The sequence below is a fragment of the Pristiophorus japonicus genome, chromosome 23, assembly GCF_044704955.1.
Source record: "Pristiophorus japonicus isolate sPriJap1 chromosome 23, sPriJap1.hap1, whole genome shotgun sequence".
Taxonomy (NCBI): domain Eukaryota; kingdom Metazoa; phylum Chordata; class Chondrichthyes; family Pristiophoridae; genus Pristiophorus; species Pristiophorus japonicus.
In genome coordinates this window covers 3,286,758-3,302,955 of record NC_091999.1, presented here as the reverse complement: position 1 = coordinate 3,302,955, position 16,198 = coordinate 3,286,758, and the positions used below count along the sequence as shown (strand labels likewise).

Genomic DNA, 16,198 nt, shown 5'->3' with positions numbered 1-16,198 from the left:
GTTGTGAAGTCAGCGAGCAGAAGGGTCATGGGTGATCGGGATTTGGAGAGAGTTAGGACAGGGGCAGCCGAGTTTTGGACGACCTCAAGTTTATGTTGGGTAGAACGTGGATGGCCAGCGAGCAGTTGTAAGGTTGACACATTTTGTGATCAAGGCACAGCCAGAGGCCACGGACTAAAATGGTTGAAAAGAAAACCCGTGGGACTGTTGGACGGGGAAAACAGTGCCAGCCTGGGGCAAGTAGAGACTCATAACTGATTAATGCAATTTCTGGGGTCAGGAGCGAGACCCGATTAACATCGAGACAAACGCTTTTGATAAAATCAAGCAGAGAAGCCCACGCAGGGGGAAAAAACAGTTCCCTATGGCGACCACAAGGATCCCACAAGGCGTGCATTTTTGGATAACGGGGCACAAAGGATAAGGAGTTATCTTTTGTCCTGTTGATTCCGTGCACTGAAGAGGGTACGCATTATGGCCAGACCCATTATCACAGCCGTTGAGACTCATCCAGACACATTAACTGAAAGCAGCCCGGTACGAGGTTTGTATAATCAAATGGATATATATGTAAGAGCAGAGAACAAACAGCTCAGAGGAACAAGTCAGAACAACAGCGCAGAAAACAGGTCAAAGAAACACCGCAGAACAACAGGTCAAAAGGAACGACCACGAAGCGAGCAGCTGAGACCCAACACTTTCCCTCGCTCCATAAGCCTACAATCGACAAGGGCTGGATGGGCGATTGTATCGTATAGTGTCCTGTGCGTGGACTCTTTTAATGTGTCTTCGACCAATCTCTAAGAAGTCTTGTTCTGTAATTTTTAATTGGTTATTGTGCAATAAACTAACAGTTGGGTTTAAGTCTAAACTTTGCGTCGCGTGGAGTCCTTCCTGTAATTCCCGAGGCCTATGAATCAGAGTGGCAAACAAACCCCCTGCAGAGTGCATTGGAATAGTCAAGTCTAGATGTTGCAACGGCATGGACGAGGGCTTCAGCAGCCGAAGAGCTGAGGCAGGAGCGGAGACGGTTGATGTCGCGGAGGTGGAAATAGACGGTTTTAGTTATGCTGCGGATATGTGGGCGGAAGCTCATTTCAGGGTCAAATATGACACCAGGGTTGCGAACAGTCTGGTTCAGCCTCAGACAATTACCAATATTTAACTGGAGGCAATCCAGTGCAGGATATCGGAGAGGCAGTCTGACAATCGAGGGGCAGTGGAGGGGGGGGGTGAGAGAAGTGGTGGTGAGGTAGAGCTGGGTGTCGTCAGCGTACATGTGGAAACTGAGGCTCCCGTGTCAAGCTGTGCAAGGCACAGTGGATGCGACCTCAATTTTCTGACTTAAGTTCGTCCCCGACACGGGAAGCTGTGCGGAATATAAACCGTGGGAGAGGGTTAAACTATTTTTGTTGGCGGTGGGAGTTGGTCAACCGCAGTTTCTCGGTGAGATCGGGAAATGAGAGAATGTGGGTCACATCGAGTGGTGGCAATGGAAATCAAAAGGGCCTTTCACTGTCCTGGCTGAGTGACTCGCACTGAAACCTCCACAACCCACACACCGCTGAATATAAACCAGAACCCACTCACTTCAAACTTACTGCACCAATTCTCGCCCGCTCACGATCTGGGCTCACAACGCAGAGGATAGCGGCATTGCAAAAAGTGGCCATTTGGCCCATCGTGTCTGCTGGATCAATCTCAAACTGCACAACCACTGCCGCTGGGGTCAATCACTCAGCAGAGACGGGGCGAAGGGGGTGTAGTGAGGGGTGGGATCTGGGCCTTGCTGTTGTGTGGGGCTCAGTACCAATAATAACCGCTCCCCCCCCCCCGCCCCGGCTGGGATCCTGTATTCTCCTTTACTTCGTGTACTCAGTTTCCCCCTCCCCCGCCATCACTGTTGTATATTCACGCCGGGAATCAGACTGGGGCGCTCTTGGGTCTTGCGGCCAGTATTGGCAGCATTCGGGGGGTGAATCGTACCCTCCCCCCCCCCAGTTAAAACTTAATCTGGGCTCCCAATTTCCCATCGCACGACCCCATCGGGAAATCGGCCAGTTTACCCCGCCCCGTGGGGGAAATCGAGGAGTCCGTGCTCGCCTATCCTCCGGTGTCAAGGCACCTGGAGTGGGGGGGGAAAGGGGAAGGGGAGGGTAGAATCTCTGCAGCAGACCTTGGAAAGCTCAGTGTTGCCGTGGTATCGACACGGTTAGAGGGGAGGGAAAGGGCGAGGGTCTCTTTAGTGAGAGACGCAAGAAAGTACCCCCCCCCCACCCACCAATCAGCTCGTGGGGAGAGAGGGAGCGGTTGGAGAGGAAGGCGGGAGAGGTTGGAGAGAAAATAGGTGCAGGAGTAGGCCATTTGGCCCTTCGAGCCTGCACCACCATTCAATAAGATCATGGCTGATCATTCCCTCAGTACCCCTTTCCTGCTTTCTCTCCATACCCCTTGATCCCTTTAGCCGTAAGGGCCATATCTAACTCCCTCTTGAATATATCCAATGAACTGGCATCAACAACTTTCTGTGGTAGAGAATTCCACAGGTTAACAACTCAGTCCAGCCATCCCGGGAATCAGTCTGGTGAACCTTCGCTGCACTCCCTCAATGGCAAGAACGTCCTTCCTCAGATTAGGAGACCAAAACTGAACACAATAATTCCAGGTGAGGCCTCACCAAGGCCCTGTACAACTGCAGTAAGACCTCCCTGCTCCTATACTCAAATCCTCTCGCTATGAAGGCCAACATGCCATTTGCCGCCTTCACCGCCTGCTGTACCTGCATGCCAACTTTCAATGACTGATGAACCATGACACCCAGGTCTCGTTGCACCTCCCCTTTTCCTAATCTGCTGCCATTCAGATAATATTCTGCCTTCGTGTTTTTGCCACCAAAGTGGATAACCTCACATTTATCCACATTATACTGCATCTGCCACTCGTTTGCCCACTCACCTAACCTGTCCAAGACACCCTGCAGCCTCTTAGTGTCCTCCTCAAGGTGGGAGAGGAAGAAGGTTGGACACCGCTCTGTGAGTGTGAGGAAAAAGTTCGGTGACCTGGTCAGGTCAGGCAAGGTAAGAGGAATCAGGCAGAAGACCCATTCACAGGTTGTAGGGAGCAGTGTCTCCCCCTGTCACGATGGCCATGAGCCGCACTGCCCCCAAACACTGGCCTCGGCCTGTACCTCAGGGCAGGCTCTGGCCCCTCCTGTTCGGCCTTCACCATTTTAGGGGTAGCCTCCTTCTGCGGGACTCTGTCCAAGAATTTGTGACCTCAGCCAGCAGAGGGTGAAAGGTCAGTGTCTGACCCCACACAGACTCCTAAATGCGTGAGGAATTGATTCCTGGGCCATTTTGAAAGAGCTGTTGTGTTGTTTAGTTTAAGTGCACGGAGTGAGTCTGCGTGGCTTGCTCAGGCAGGGCCAGAATGTGCAGGGAGAACGGAGTCAGTTCACTTCATGTTGTCCTGTGTTGGCCCCAGTAGATGGTGCTGCTCTATATCAGTATTAACAGTCCCACTTGTGTGAGAGAGAGACAGAAAGATAGACAGTGAGAGAGAAACGGAGAGGTATAGAAAGAGAGAGAGAGAGAGAATCGGAGAGGTACAGAGAAATGTAGAGAGAGAGAGAATCGGAGAGGTACAGAGAAACGGAGAGATATAGAGAGAGAGAGAATCGGAGAGGTACAGAGAAACAGAGAGAGAGAGAGTGAATCGGAGAGGTACAGAGAAACGTAGAGAGAGAGAGAGAAAATCGGAGAGGTACAGAGAAACGGAGAGATATAGAGAGAGAGAGAGAGAGAGAATCGGAGAGGTACAGAGAAACTGAGAGATATCGAGAGAGAGAGAGAGACAGGGAGACAGAATTGGAGAGGTACAGAGAAATGGAGAGATAGAGAGGGAATCGGAGAGGTACAGAGAAACGTAGAGATAGAGAGAGAGAAACGGAGAGATATAGAGAGAGAGACGGAGACAGAATTGGAGAGGTATAGAGAAACAGAGAGACAGCAAATTGGAGAGGTACAGAGAAATGAAGAGATATGGAGAGACAGAATCGGAGAGGTATAGAGAAATGTAGAGATATATAGAGAGAGAATTGGAGAGGTATAGAGAAATGTAGAGATATAGAGAGAGAGAGAGAGAGAATTGGAGAGGTATAGAGAAACAGAGACAGAGAAGAGAGAGAGAGAGAATGAGATGGAGACAGAGATATAGAAGCGTAGAGATGGATGGATATATAGAGGGGGAGAGATGAGTTGTAGTGAGAGGGAGATATATAGAAAGACTTGCATTTATATAGCACCTTTCAAGACCTCAGGACCTGTTGGAATGTGGGAAACGCAGCAGCCAACTTGCGCACAGCAAGCTCCCACAGACAGCAATGTGATAGTGACCCGATAATCTATTTCAGTGATGTTGATCGAGGGATAACTTCCCCTGCTCCTCTTCAAAACAGTGCCATCGTCTCAGCCGAAAGACGGCACACCTCCGACAGTGCGGCATTCCCTCAGCACTGCACTGGGAGTGCCAGCCTGGATTTACGGGCTCGAGGCCCAGGGAGTGGGACTTGAACCCACAGCCTTCTGACTCAAGCGAGAGTGTTACCCACTGAGCCACGAATCATAGTGAGGGGGGAAATGTAAGATGGATCAAAAGGGAGCGATGGAGTTGGGTAGATACCATGGAGATATATAGATCTAGAGATGGATAGTAACACCACAAGCTCCTCACCCCTCACACAGATAGAATGAACAGGAGAAATGCCCTTTTTTCCCCAAAAGGTTTAATATAAACGATAAAATATATATATATAATTTTAAAAACCTCTCTGTGGACGCTGACTCCTCACTTGGATGCGAGTTCCACGGACTCTGGGATCCTTCTGTGCCTCAGCCACACTGACCCTTGTCTTTACCCACTGGCTCAGATATTCGTCTGTAGGCAGGATGATCGAGGGGGTTGTGCCACTGGGGATCACAGCTCCGTTTCCCCCCTCTCCCCCTCCCGCCCCCGCGATATCCACCATGGCGCACTCTCTCTCGAAGGATGCCCCGAGTACCTTTCTCCCGCTTCTATCTGGCCTCGGTGCTTGGGCAAGCACGGGGGCGCACAGGTTGGCATTGGGAAGGGGGGGGGGCAAAGATGGGTGTCGGAGAACTTGGGAGAGGGGCAGTGGGAGGGGGAGGATGGGGAAAAAAAAAAAGCCGAAATAAAAACACAAGTCACGGAAGTCCACATTTGTCCTGTGTGACCGGTTGGCGGCCATCTTGTGCGTGACCCTTGGCAGAGTTCGAAGGTCGCGCACACCCTCCCGACAACACCCCCCCCGGCCCCCGCCTCAGGCCTCCTTCCGTTGCAACAGGCACATGAGCAGCAGCAGCCCCAGAGGGATGAAGAAGATGGAGGTGACAAACAGTCGGGTGATGCTCTCCCGCTGGCAGGCCGACAGCGCCAGCGTCTGTTGCGCCAACCCGGGGCGGGCGCGCTCCCTGCTGGGCGAGTTCTTGCACCCCGCGCCCATCCTGCCCAGCACCAGCGGCCGGATCTGAGACATGCTTTCCTGGAGGAGAAGAGCGGGGGAGAGGGGGAGAGAGAGAGAGAGAGAGAGAGAGAGAGAGAGAGAGAGAGAGAGCCGTCGTTAATTAGAGGGAGAATCGCAGCGGCCCAGTATCAGACTCAAGCCGTCAAGCTTTCAGCCCAAAGGCGGCCACCTGTACCGTGGAGATACCCGGCAAGGTCAGAGATATCTGCAGCCTCCTCACCTGATCTGTACCAACACCCAATTCCCCCCCCCCCAAAATCGAGAAACGTCAATGCCCTCCATCTCGACCTTTGCTTGCCCTCTGATCCCAGAGGGTGAAAGGTCAGTGTTTGATACCCAGCCCCAACAGAGTCTCCTATCACAGCAAAATTACGACACAAATGGAGGCCATTACGGCCCATCGTGTCCGTGCCGGCCGACCAAGAGCTACCCAGCCTAATCCCACTTTCCCGCTCTGGGTCCGTAGCCCTGTGAGTTACAGCACTTCAGGGGCACATCCAAATGTGGTGAGGGTTTCTGCCTCTACCCCCCTTTCAGGCAGTGAGTTCTGCCCCAGATCCCCACCACCCTCTGGGTGAAGACATTTCCCCTCAAATCCCCTCTAAACCTCCTCCCAATTACTTTAAATCTGTGCCCCCTGATTATCGACCCCTCTGCCCAGGGAAACAGGTCTGCCCTATCCGCTCTATCCAGGCCCCTCATCATTTTATACACCTCAATCAGGTCTCCCCTCAGCCTCCTCTGTTCCAAAGAAAACAACCCCAGCCTATCCAATCTTTCCTCATCGCTAAAATTCTCCCGTCCCGGCAACATCCTGGTAAATCTCCTCTGTACCCTCTCCAGTGCGATCACATCCTTCCTGTAATGTGGTGACCAGAACTGTGCACGCAGTACTCCAGCTGTGGCCTAACCAGTGTTTTATACAGTTCAAGCATAACCCCCCTGCTCTGGTATTCTATGCCTCGGCTAATAAAGGCAAGTATTCCGTGTGCCTTCTTAACCTCCTTATCCACCTGGCCTGCTACCTTCAGGGATCTGTGGACCTGCACTCCCAGGTCCCTCTGTTCCTCGACACTTCTCAGTGTCCTCCCGTTTATTGTGTAATCACTCGCCTTGTTATCCCTCCCCAAATGCATTACCTCGCACTTCTCCAGATTGAACTCTATTTGCCACTTTTCTGTCGAACTGACCAGTTCATCGATATCCTCCTGCAGTCTGGAGCTTCCCCCTCAATGTCAACCACACGGCCAATTTCTGTATCATCTGCAAATGTCTTCATCATACCCCCTACATTTAAGTCCAAATCATTGATATATACCACAAAAAGCAAGGGACTGAGTACGGAGCCCTGCAGAACCCCACTGGAAACAGCCTTCCAGTCACAAAAACAACCGTTACCCTTTGCTTCCTGCCACTGAGCCGAATTTTGGATCCAATTTGCCCCTCTCCCTTGGATCCCATGGGCTTTTACTTTTTTGATCAATCTGCCATGTGGGACCTTGTCAAAAGCCTTGCTAAAGTCCAGGCAGACTCTATCTGCCACACTGCCCTCACCGAACAGCAGATGGAGTATAATGTGGGAAAATGTGAGGTTATCCACTTTGGTAGGAAAAATTTAAAAAAGCATTAAATGGAGAGAGTCTACAGAATGCTGCAGTACAGAGGGACCTGGGGGTCCTTGTGCATGAAACACAAAAAGTTAGTCTGCAGGTACAGCAAGTGATCAGGAAGGCCAATGGAATGTTGGCCTTTATTGCAAAGGGGGATGGAGTATAAAAGCAGAGAAGTCCTGCTACAGTTATACAGGGTATTGGTGAGGCCACACCTGGAGTACTGCGTGCAGTTTTGGTCTCCGTATTTAAGGAGGGATATATTTGCATTGGAGGCAGTTCAGAGAAGGTTCACTGGGTTGATTCCGGGAATGAGGGGGTTGTCTTATGAAGAAAGGTTGAGCAGGTTGGGCCTCTACTCATTGGAGTTCAGAAGAATGAGAGGTGATCTTATTGAAACGTATAAGATTCTGAGGGGGCTCGACAGGGTGGATGCAGAGAGGATGTTTCCCCTCGTGGGTGAATCTAGAACTAGGGGGCATAGTCTCAGAATAAGGGGCCGCCCATTTAAAACTGAGATGAGGAGGAATTTCTTCTCTCAGAGGGTTGTAAATCTGTGGAATTCTCTGCCCCAGAGAGCTGTGGAGGCTGGGTCATTGAATATATTTAAGGTGGAGATAGACAGATTTTTGAGCGATAAGGGAGTGAAGGGTTATGGGGAGCGGGCAGGGAAGTGGAACATAGAAACATAGAAAATAGGTGCAGGAGTAGGCCATTCGGCCCTTCGAGCCTGCACCGCCATTCAATGAGTTCATGGCTGAACATGCAACTTCAGTACCCCATTCCTGCTTTCTCGCCATACCCCTTGATCCCCCTAGTAGTAAGGACTATATCCAACTCCTTATTGAATTTGTTTAGTGAATTGGCCTCAACAACTTTCTGTGGTAGAGAATTCCACAGGTTCACCACTCTCTGGGTGAAGAAGTTTCTCCTCATCTCGGTCCCAAACAGCTTACCCCTTATCCTTAGACTGTGACCCCCTGGTTCTGGGACTTCCCCAACATTGGGAACATTCATCCTGCATCTAACCTGTCTAAACCCGTCAGAGTTTTAAACGTTTCTATGAGGTCCCCTCTCATTCTTCTGAACTCCAGTGAATACAAGCCCAGTTGATCCAGTCTTTCTTGATATGTCAAGTGGAGCCGAGTCCATGATCGGATCAGCCTTGATCGTATTGAATGGCGGAGCAGGCTCGAGGGGCCGAATGGCCGACTCCTTCTCCTGTTTCTTACGACCCTTCAGTAATTCACCCTCTGTCCGGGGCAGGATTTGTAAGACACAATGTTGACGACAAGGTCCGACCAATTATTGAATGGTGCCCCTCCCTATATCTCTCTGACCAGGCGCCCCTCCCAGGGGGGTAGGCGAGGGGGCTACACTACCTCGGCAATGGCTCTGGTCTCCTTCTGCGGGCTGAGGCGCAGGTTCCAGCGGTGAGGGCGCTCGCGGTGCCGGGCTGAGTCATCCTCGCTCTCCGTCGTGTCCTGCTTCACCACCTTGGGCCGTCGCCTCCTCTTTGAGCAACATCGATGGTGGGTCTCTGCCTCCTTCAACCTGTCGCCGGGGGGGGGAGAGAAGACAGTCCAAGCATGTCATGGCGGAAAATGTATCGCCCAGGGGGCCGGGAGCGCGGGAATCAGTCCCTCCCAGTGATGACTTTACCCCACGTAAACCTGAGCTCATCCAAAACTCGGCTGCCCCGTGTCCTAACTCGCACCGAGTCCCACTCACCCATCACCCCCTGTGCTCACTGCCCCGTGTCCTAACTCACACCCAGTCCCGCTCACCCATCACCCCCTGTGCTCACTGCCCCGTGTCCTAACTCACACCCAGTCCCACTCACCCATCACCCCCTGTGCTCACTGCCCCGTGTCCTAACTCGCACCGAGTCCCGCTCACCCATCACCCCCTGTGCTCGCTGCCCCGTGTCCTAACTCGCACCGAGTCCCACTCACCCATCACCCCCTGTGCTCGCTGCCCCGTGTCCTAACTCACACCCAGTCCCACTCACCCATCACCCCCTGTGCTCACTGCCCCGTGTCCTAACTCGCACCGAGTCCCGCTCACCCATCACCCCCTGTGCTCACTGCCCCGTGTCCTAACTCGCACCGAGTCCCGCTCACCCATCACCCCCTGTGCTCACTGCCCCGTGTCCTAACTCGCACCGAGTCCCGCTCACCCATCACCCCCTGTGCTCACTGCCCCGTGTCCTAACTCGCACCGAGTCCCGCTCACCCATCACCCCCTGTGCTCACTGCCCCCGTGTCCTAACTCGCACCGAGTCCCGCTCACCCATCACCCCCTGTGCTCACTGCCCCCGTGTCCTAACTCACACCCAGTCCCACTCACCCATCACGCCCTGTGCTCACTGCCCCGTGTCCTAACTCGCACCCAGTCCCACTCACCCATCACCCCCTGTGCTCGCTGACACCGTGTCCTAACTCGCACCGAGTCCCGCTCACCCATCACTCCCTGTGCTCGCTGACCTACATTGGCTCCCGGTTAAGCAACGCCTCGATTTCAAAATTCTCATCCTTGTTTACAAATCCTTCCATGGCCCTCGCCCCCTCCCTATCTCTGTAATCTCCTCCAGCCCCCCCCCCCCCCGCCGAGATGTCTGCGCTCCTCTAATTCTGCCCCCCTGAGTGTCTTAACAATCCACAACATCTTTGAAGATCCCTAGAGTTCCTCATTCCCACAGATTTCACCCACTCCCCGCGTTCTCTCCACCCCCCGGCCCCCCCCCACAATTGCTCCAGTGAGGGTGCCGACTCGTGTGATGGAGGTCTGGTTGCCCTTGGTTACCTCACCCAAGGACTCCATTTTCCATGGGAGGGTACTAGACTGCGGAGAGATCGGGGCAGTAGGATTAGTTTGGGATTGATACGGGGCCATGGGCTGGCCCCTGCACACTTTGCAGCCGAATTCACTGGAGTGCGATCAGGAGCAGGGACGCTGATCCCTGCTCCCGAATCTATGGGGAAGGCCGGGGTCAAGGCTTCTAAATTGTAGGCCCCCCCCCCCACGGAGATATAACCTCGGCCCTACCTGCTTTATGCGCTCAGTACCAAGTGTCGCTCCCCCACCTTGCACCGGCTGCCCTCCCCGGGATCAGCTCACTCAGCACAGACAGGGCTCGGGGTGGAACTTGGGGCCCTTTCTGCTGTGCGGGGCTCCGTGCCAATCGCAGACCCCCCCCCCCCCCTTTGCCCGGGGCCCCAGCTGCGATGAGCTGCACTCAGCACAGACCAGGTGCATGGAACCGAGCCCCGAGACGTTAAACCGAGGGGGCCCCCACCCCCCCGTCTGCCCTCTCGGGTGGCCCGGAAAAGATCCCACGGCCGCGACGTCAAGAGGTCAGCAGAGGGAGATTCCCCTCCCCCCAACCCCTCCCTCCACTCGGGTGCCCCTGCGGCCAATAGTTCCGCCCTCAACCAGCGTCACTGATCCGGTCACCATCACAGCACTGGTTGTGGGATCTTGCTGTGCACATTTCAACAGCGGCTGCACTTTAAAGGTACTTCATTGGCAGTAAAGGGCTCCGGGACGTCCGGACAACGTGAAGGGTGCCGCACAAGTGCGCGTTCTCTTTCCCGTCGCTGTTGGGGGTGGGGGGGGGGTACCGGATTCACTGTACCCGCTCGGGTAGACGCAAAAGATCCCTTCTTTTCTTTCGCAGCCCGGGCGGGGTGGAACCTGTGCCCTTCCTGCTCTGTCAGACTCAAGACCCAACTGTAGCACCTCCCGCCCCCACCCCCTGCCTCCAACCCCCACGATCAGCGAACTCAGCGCAGATCGCGTGCATGGGACCAAAGGCCTTCCCTGGGGAAATTCGCCCTTTCATCTCCTTGCCCGGCAGTGTCTCGAAACTGCTAACTGTGCCTGCGGTCTCCCTCGATACCCCTCGCCTGTACGAATTGTGGCTCGCTACATCCACATCCACTCCCCTCAACATCACTCAGAATCTGGATTAGGCTTTGGCCTTCATTCTCAGGATGTGGGCGTTGCTGGCAAGACACTTCTTAAATGTGGTGAGGGTTTCTGCCTCTACCCCCCTTTCAGGCCGTGAGTTCCACCCCAGACCCCCACTGCCCTCTGGGTGAAAACATTGCCCCTCAAATCCCCTCTAAACCCCCCCCCCCCACAATTACTTTCAATCTATGCCCCCTGGTTGTTGACCCCTCTGCTGAGGGAAATAGTTCATAGAAACATAGAAAATAGGTGCAGGAGTAGGCCATTTAGCCCTTCGAGCCTGCACCGCCATTCAATAAGATCAATGCTGATCATGCACCTCAGTACCCCTTTCCTGCTTTCTCTCCATACCCCTTGATCCCTTTAGCCGTAAGGGCCACATCTAACTCCCTTTTTGAATATATCCAATGAATTGGCCTCAACAACTCTCTGCGGCAGGGAATTCCACAGGTTAACAACTCTCTGGGTGAAGAAGTTTCTCCTCATCTCGGTCCTAAATGGCTTACCCCTTATCCTTAGACTGTGACCCCTGGTTCTGGACTTCCCCAACATCGGGAACATTCTTCCTGCCTTTAACCCGTCCAATTCCGTCAGAATTTTATATGTTTCTATGAGATCCCCTCTCATTCTTCGCTCTATCCACTCTATCTCGGCCCCTCATAAGAACATAAAAAATAGCAGGAGTAGGCCATTTGGCCCCTCGAGCCTGCTCCGCCATTTAATAAGATCATGACTGATCTGATCATGGACTCAGCTCCACTTCCCCGCCCGCTCCCCATAACCCTTCACTCCCTTTTATGCACCTCAATCAGGTCTCCCCTCAGCCTCCTCTGTTCCAGAGAAAACAACCCCAGCCTATCCAATCTTTCCGTGTGGCTAATATTCTCCAATCCTGGCAACATCCTTGTAAATCTCCTCTGTCCCCTCTCCAGTGCAATCGCATCTTTCCTGTAATGTGGTGACCAGAACTGCACGCAGTACTCCAGCTGTGGCCTAACCAGTGCTTTATACAGTTCAAGCATAACCTCCCTGCTCTTGTATTCTACGCCTCGGCTAGTAAAGGCAAGTATTCCGTATGCCTGCTTAACCATCTTATGTACTTGGCCTGCTACCTTCAGGGATCTGTGGACCTGCACTCCAAGGTCCCTCTGTTCCTCTACACGTCTCAGTGTCCGACCATTTAATGTGTATTCCCTCGCCTTGTTAGACGTCCCCAGATGCATTACCTCACACTTGTCCGGATTGAATTCTATTTGCCACTGCTCTGCCCACCTGACCCGTCCATTGATACCTTCCTGCTGTCTACAGCTTTCTTCTTCATTATCAACCGCACGGCCTATTTTAGTATCATCTGCAAACTTCTTAATCATACCCCTTACATTCAAGTCTAAATCGGTGATATATACCACAAAAAGCAAGGGAACCCAGCACTGAACCCTGCAGAACCCCACTGGAAACATCCTTCCAGTCACAAAAACACCCATCAACCATTACCCTCTGCTTCCTGCCTCTGAGACAATGTCAGATCCAACTTGCCACTTTGCCCTGGATCCCATGGGCTTTTACTTGATGCCATGGAATGGTTCGCTCAGCCACTTCAGCGGGCAGTTAAGAGTCATTCACGCTGGTGCAGAACTGGAGTCACGCATAGGCCCGGACTGGGTAAAAGGCACGCTAGTGAACTACTTGCTCTCCTGGCTGGCCTTCCACCTCCGACCCTTTAAAAGGCAGAGATAGACAGATTTTTGAGCGATAAGGGAGTGAAGGGTTATGGGGAGCGGGCGGGGAAGTGGAGCCGAGTCCATGATCGGATCAGCCATGATCGTATTGAATGGCGGAGCAGGCTCGAGGGTTTCAAATGGATTGCTCCCATTTCTTATGTTCTTCTCATGTTTTGGGGCCAAAAATTTATCCCTCAGCCAACGACACCTCAGCTCATCCAAAATTGTGCTGCCCGTAGCCTAACTTGCACCATGTCCTGTTCACCCGTCGCCCTCCTGTGCTCACTTGACCTACACTGGCCCCCGGTCCTGTAACGCATCGATTGAAACATTCTTATCCTTGCTTTCAATTCCCTCGCCCGACACATATTCTCTAACTTCCGCCCGCCATACAAACCTCCAAGATCTCTGTGCTCCTCCAATTTTCTGGCCTCACGCACATCCCTGATTTTCATCGCTCCACCATTGGTGGGGTCATGCTCTCGGGTGCCGAGACCCCCAAGCTCTGGAATTCCCTCCCTTAACCTCGCTGTCTCCTTCGCCTCCTTAAAACCTACCTCTTTCATCTAGCTTTTGGTCACCTGTCCTAACATCTCATGTGGCTCGGTGTCAAATTTTGTTTAATAATCGCTTCTGTGAAACGCCCGTGGGACGTTGCACTATGTTAAAGGTGCTATACAAATGCAAGTTGCTGCTGTTAGCTTACTGTTTAAGCTTTTTTTTTTCCCTTCCAGTTAGAACTTAGTTTCCATCTCTCTTTGTACCTCCCCCAGTGACAAACTGGTGCTCTTAGAGAAAGTCCGGAGGGTTTGAGGCACACTGGTGTGTTTGCAGCCCGTCCATTATATTATAGTGGGACTGATACAGGGCTATGGGAAGAGAGCGGGGCAGTGGGATTAGTTTGGGATTTATACAGGGCTATGGGAAGAGAGCGGGGCAGTGGGATTAGTTTGGGATTTATACAGGGCTATGGGAAGAGAGCGGGGCAGTGGGATTAGTTTGGGATTGATACAGGGCTATGGGAAGAGAGCGGGGCAGTGGGATTAGTTTCATAATGACACTTGGCTATGAGGAGAGAGTGGGCCAGCAGGATTAGTACAGAGCTATGTGGGGGGGGGGGGGGGGAGAGGGGAAGAGCAGGGCAGTGGGATTAGTTTGGGATTGATACAGGGCTATGGGGAGAGAGCGGGGCAGTGGGATTAGTTTGGAGACTGATACAGGGCTATGGGGAGAGAGCAGGGCAGTAGGATTAGTTTGGGATTGATACAGGGCTATGGGGAGAGAGCGGGGCAGTGGGATTAGTTTGGGATTGATACTGGGCTATGGGAGAGAGCAGGGTAGTGGGATTAGTTTGTGGTTGACACAGGGCTATGGGGAGAGAGCGGGGCAGTGGGATTAGTTTGTGGTTGACACAGGGCTATGGGGAGTGAGCGGGGCAGTGGGATTAGTTTGGGATTGACACAGGGCTATGGGGAGAGAGCGGGGCAGTGGGATTAGTTTGTGGTTGATACAGGGCTATGGGGAGAGAGCGGGGCAGTGGGATTAGTTTGGGGATTGACACAGGGCTATGGGGAGAGAGCAGGGCAGTGGGATTAGTTTGGGATTGATATAGGGCTATGGGGAGAGCGGGGCAGTGGGATTAGTTTGTGGTTGACACAGGGCTATGGGGAGAGAGCGGGGCAGCGGGATTAGATTTGGATTTATGTAGGCCGATGGGAGAGAGCGGGGCAGTAGGATTAGATTTGGATTTATGTACGCCGATGGGGAGAGAGCGGGGCAGTGGGATTAGTTTGGGGATTGATACAGGGCTATGGGGAGAGAGCGGGGCAGTGGGATTAGTTTGGGGATTGATACAGGGCTATGGGGAGAGAGCGGGGCAGTGGGATTAGTTTGGGGATTGATACAGGGCTATGGGGAGAGAGCGGGGCAGTGGGATTAGAGTTGGATTTATGTAGGCCGATGGGGTAAGTCGGACAGTGATATTGGTTTGGAATTGATGCTGGGTCTGTGGGCAGAGGGCGGGAAAGTGGTACCGATATTCCAGAAAACGGCACCTCCGACAGTATGGCGCTCCCTCAGGGACTCGAACCCGCGAGGGCGACGCCAGGCCACTGCGGACACCGGCGGTGTCCAAATTGGAAGTGTGCCATTGGCCGGGAAGCGCTTTCGGAGTCCCGAGGATGTCAAAGGAAGGTCTGGCATTTACATAGCGCCTTTCACGACCACGGGACGACCCAACGTGCTGCACAGGCAACAACATTCATCTCCCGGGTGCAAACCCACGTTATAGCGGGACAACGGGCGGCCATTTCCAGCAGCGGGATCTTCCAACTCGCTGGCAGTTAAAGCTGACGCGACTAAATGAACTGGCGCTTGTCCGAACGATAAGACCCCTTCGACTCCCCCCGCCAACCCCGCCACAGCCTACCACAACCGACTGACAAGAGCACGCTAACAGACAGAGCCCGCACTGCACTGTGAAATCTAAATATTTTATTGTACGTGTTAAACTGCTCTCCACTAGCACTCCATCTATCCTCAACTCTCGCACGTGCTGGCTGCAGTCCAATCTCAAGCTGCTGAATTGAGATACCTGCGAGAGAGAGAGAGAGAAAGCAGCGCATTAACATCCGTCCGCCTAAAGCCTAGCAGTGCGTCTGCTGTACCTCAATGTCGCACTTCAAAAGATGGGGGGGGGGGGGGTGGTGACGGGAGACGATCACGGCCGAGATACAGGCAGTGCAGGGGGCTTCAGTAAGCTAGAGACGGACACAGCATACGTTCGGGCCTTCTGCGATCAACCTCCACTGGACCCCCCCCGCACTTCCTACTCACTCACCACCTCCCCCCCCCCCCCGCCCCCCCTACTCACTCACCACCTCCCCCCCCCCCCCCCCCCTACTCACTACCACCTCCCCCCCCCCCCGCCCCCCCTACTCACTCACCACCTCCCCCCCCCGCCCCCCCTACTCACTCACCACCTCCCCCCCCCCCTACTCACTCACCACCTCCCCCCCCCCCCCCCCCCCCCTACTCACTCACCACCTCCCCCCGCCCCGCCCCCCCTACTCACTCACCACCTCCTCCCCCCCAGCCCCCCCTACTCACTCACCACCTCCCCCCCCCCCAGCCCCCCCTACTCACTCACCACCTCCCCCCCCCCCCCGCCCCCCCTACTCACTCACCACCTCCCCCCCCCCCCCCCCCCCTACTCACTCACCACCTCCCCCCCCCCCAGCCCCCCCTACTCACTCACCACCTCCCCCCCCCCCCCAGCCCCCCCCCTACTCACTCACCACACTCCCCCCCCCCCCCGCCCCCCCTACTCACTCACCACCTCCCCCCCCCCCCCC

At 54.0% G+C, this 16,198-nt stretch overlaps 1 protein-coding gene across 2 annotated transcripts in view; it reads right to left on the bottom strand.

Annotated features, from left to right (window-relative positions):
* Positions 1 to 544: 544 nt before the first annotated feature.
* The window catches only part of LOC139235601 (polycomb group protein Pc), a 67,593-nt gene continuing 51,939 nt past the window's right edge, over positions 545 to 16,198 (bottom strand). For both annotated transcript variants that reach the window (XM_070866633.1, XM_070866634.1), the window contains 2 exons: positions 8,535 to 8,706; positions 545 to 5,560 (listed from right to left, as the gene is read on the bottom strand). In XM_070866633.1, the coding sequence (XP_070722734.1) occupies positions 5,339 to 5,560; positions 8,535 to 8,706 (394 nt within the window). In that variant the 3' untranslated portion in view covers positions 545 to 5,338. The remainder of the gene's footprint in view (positions 5,561 to 8,534; positions 8,707 to 16,198) is intronic.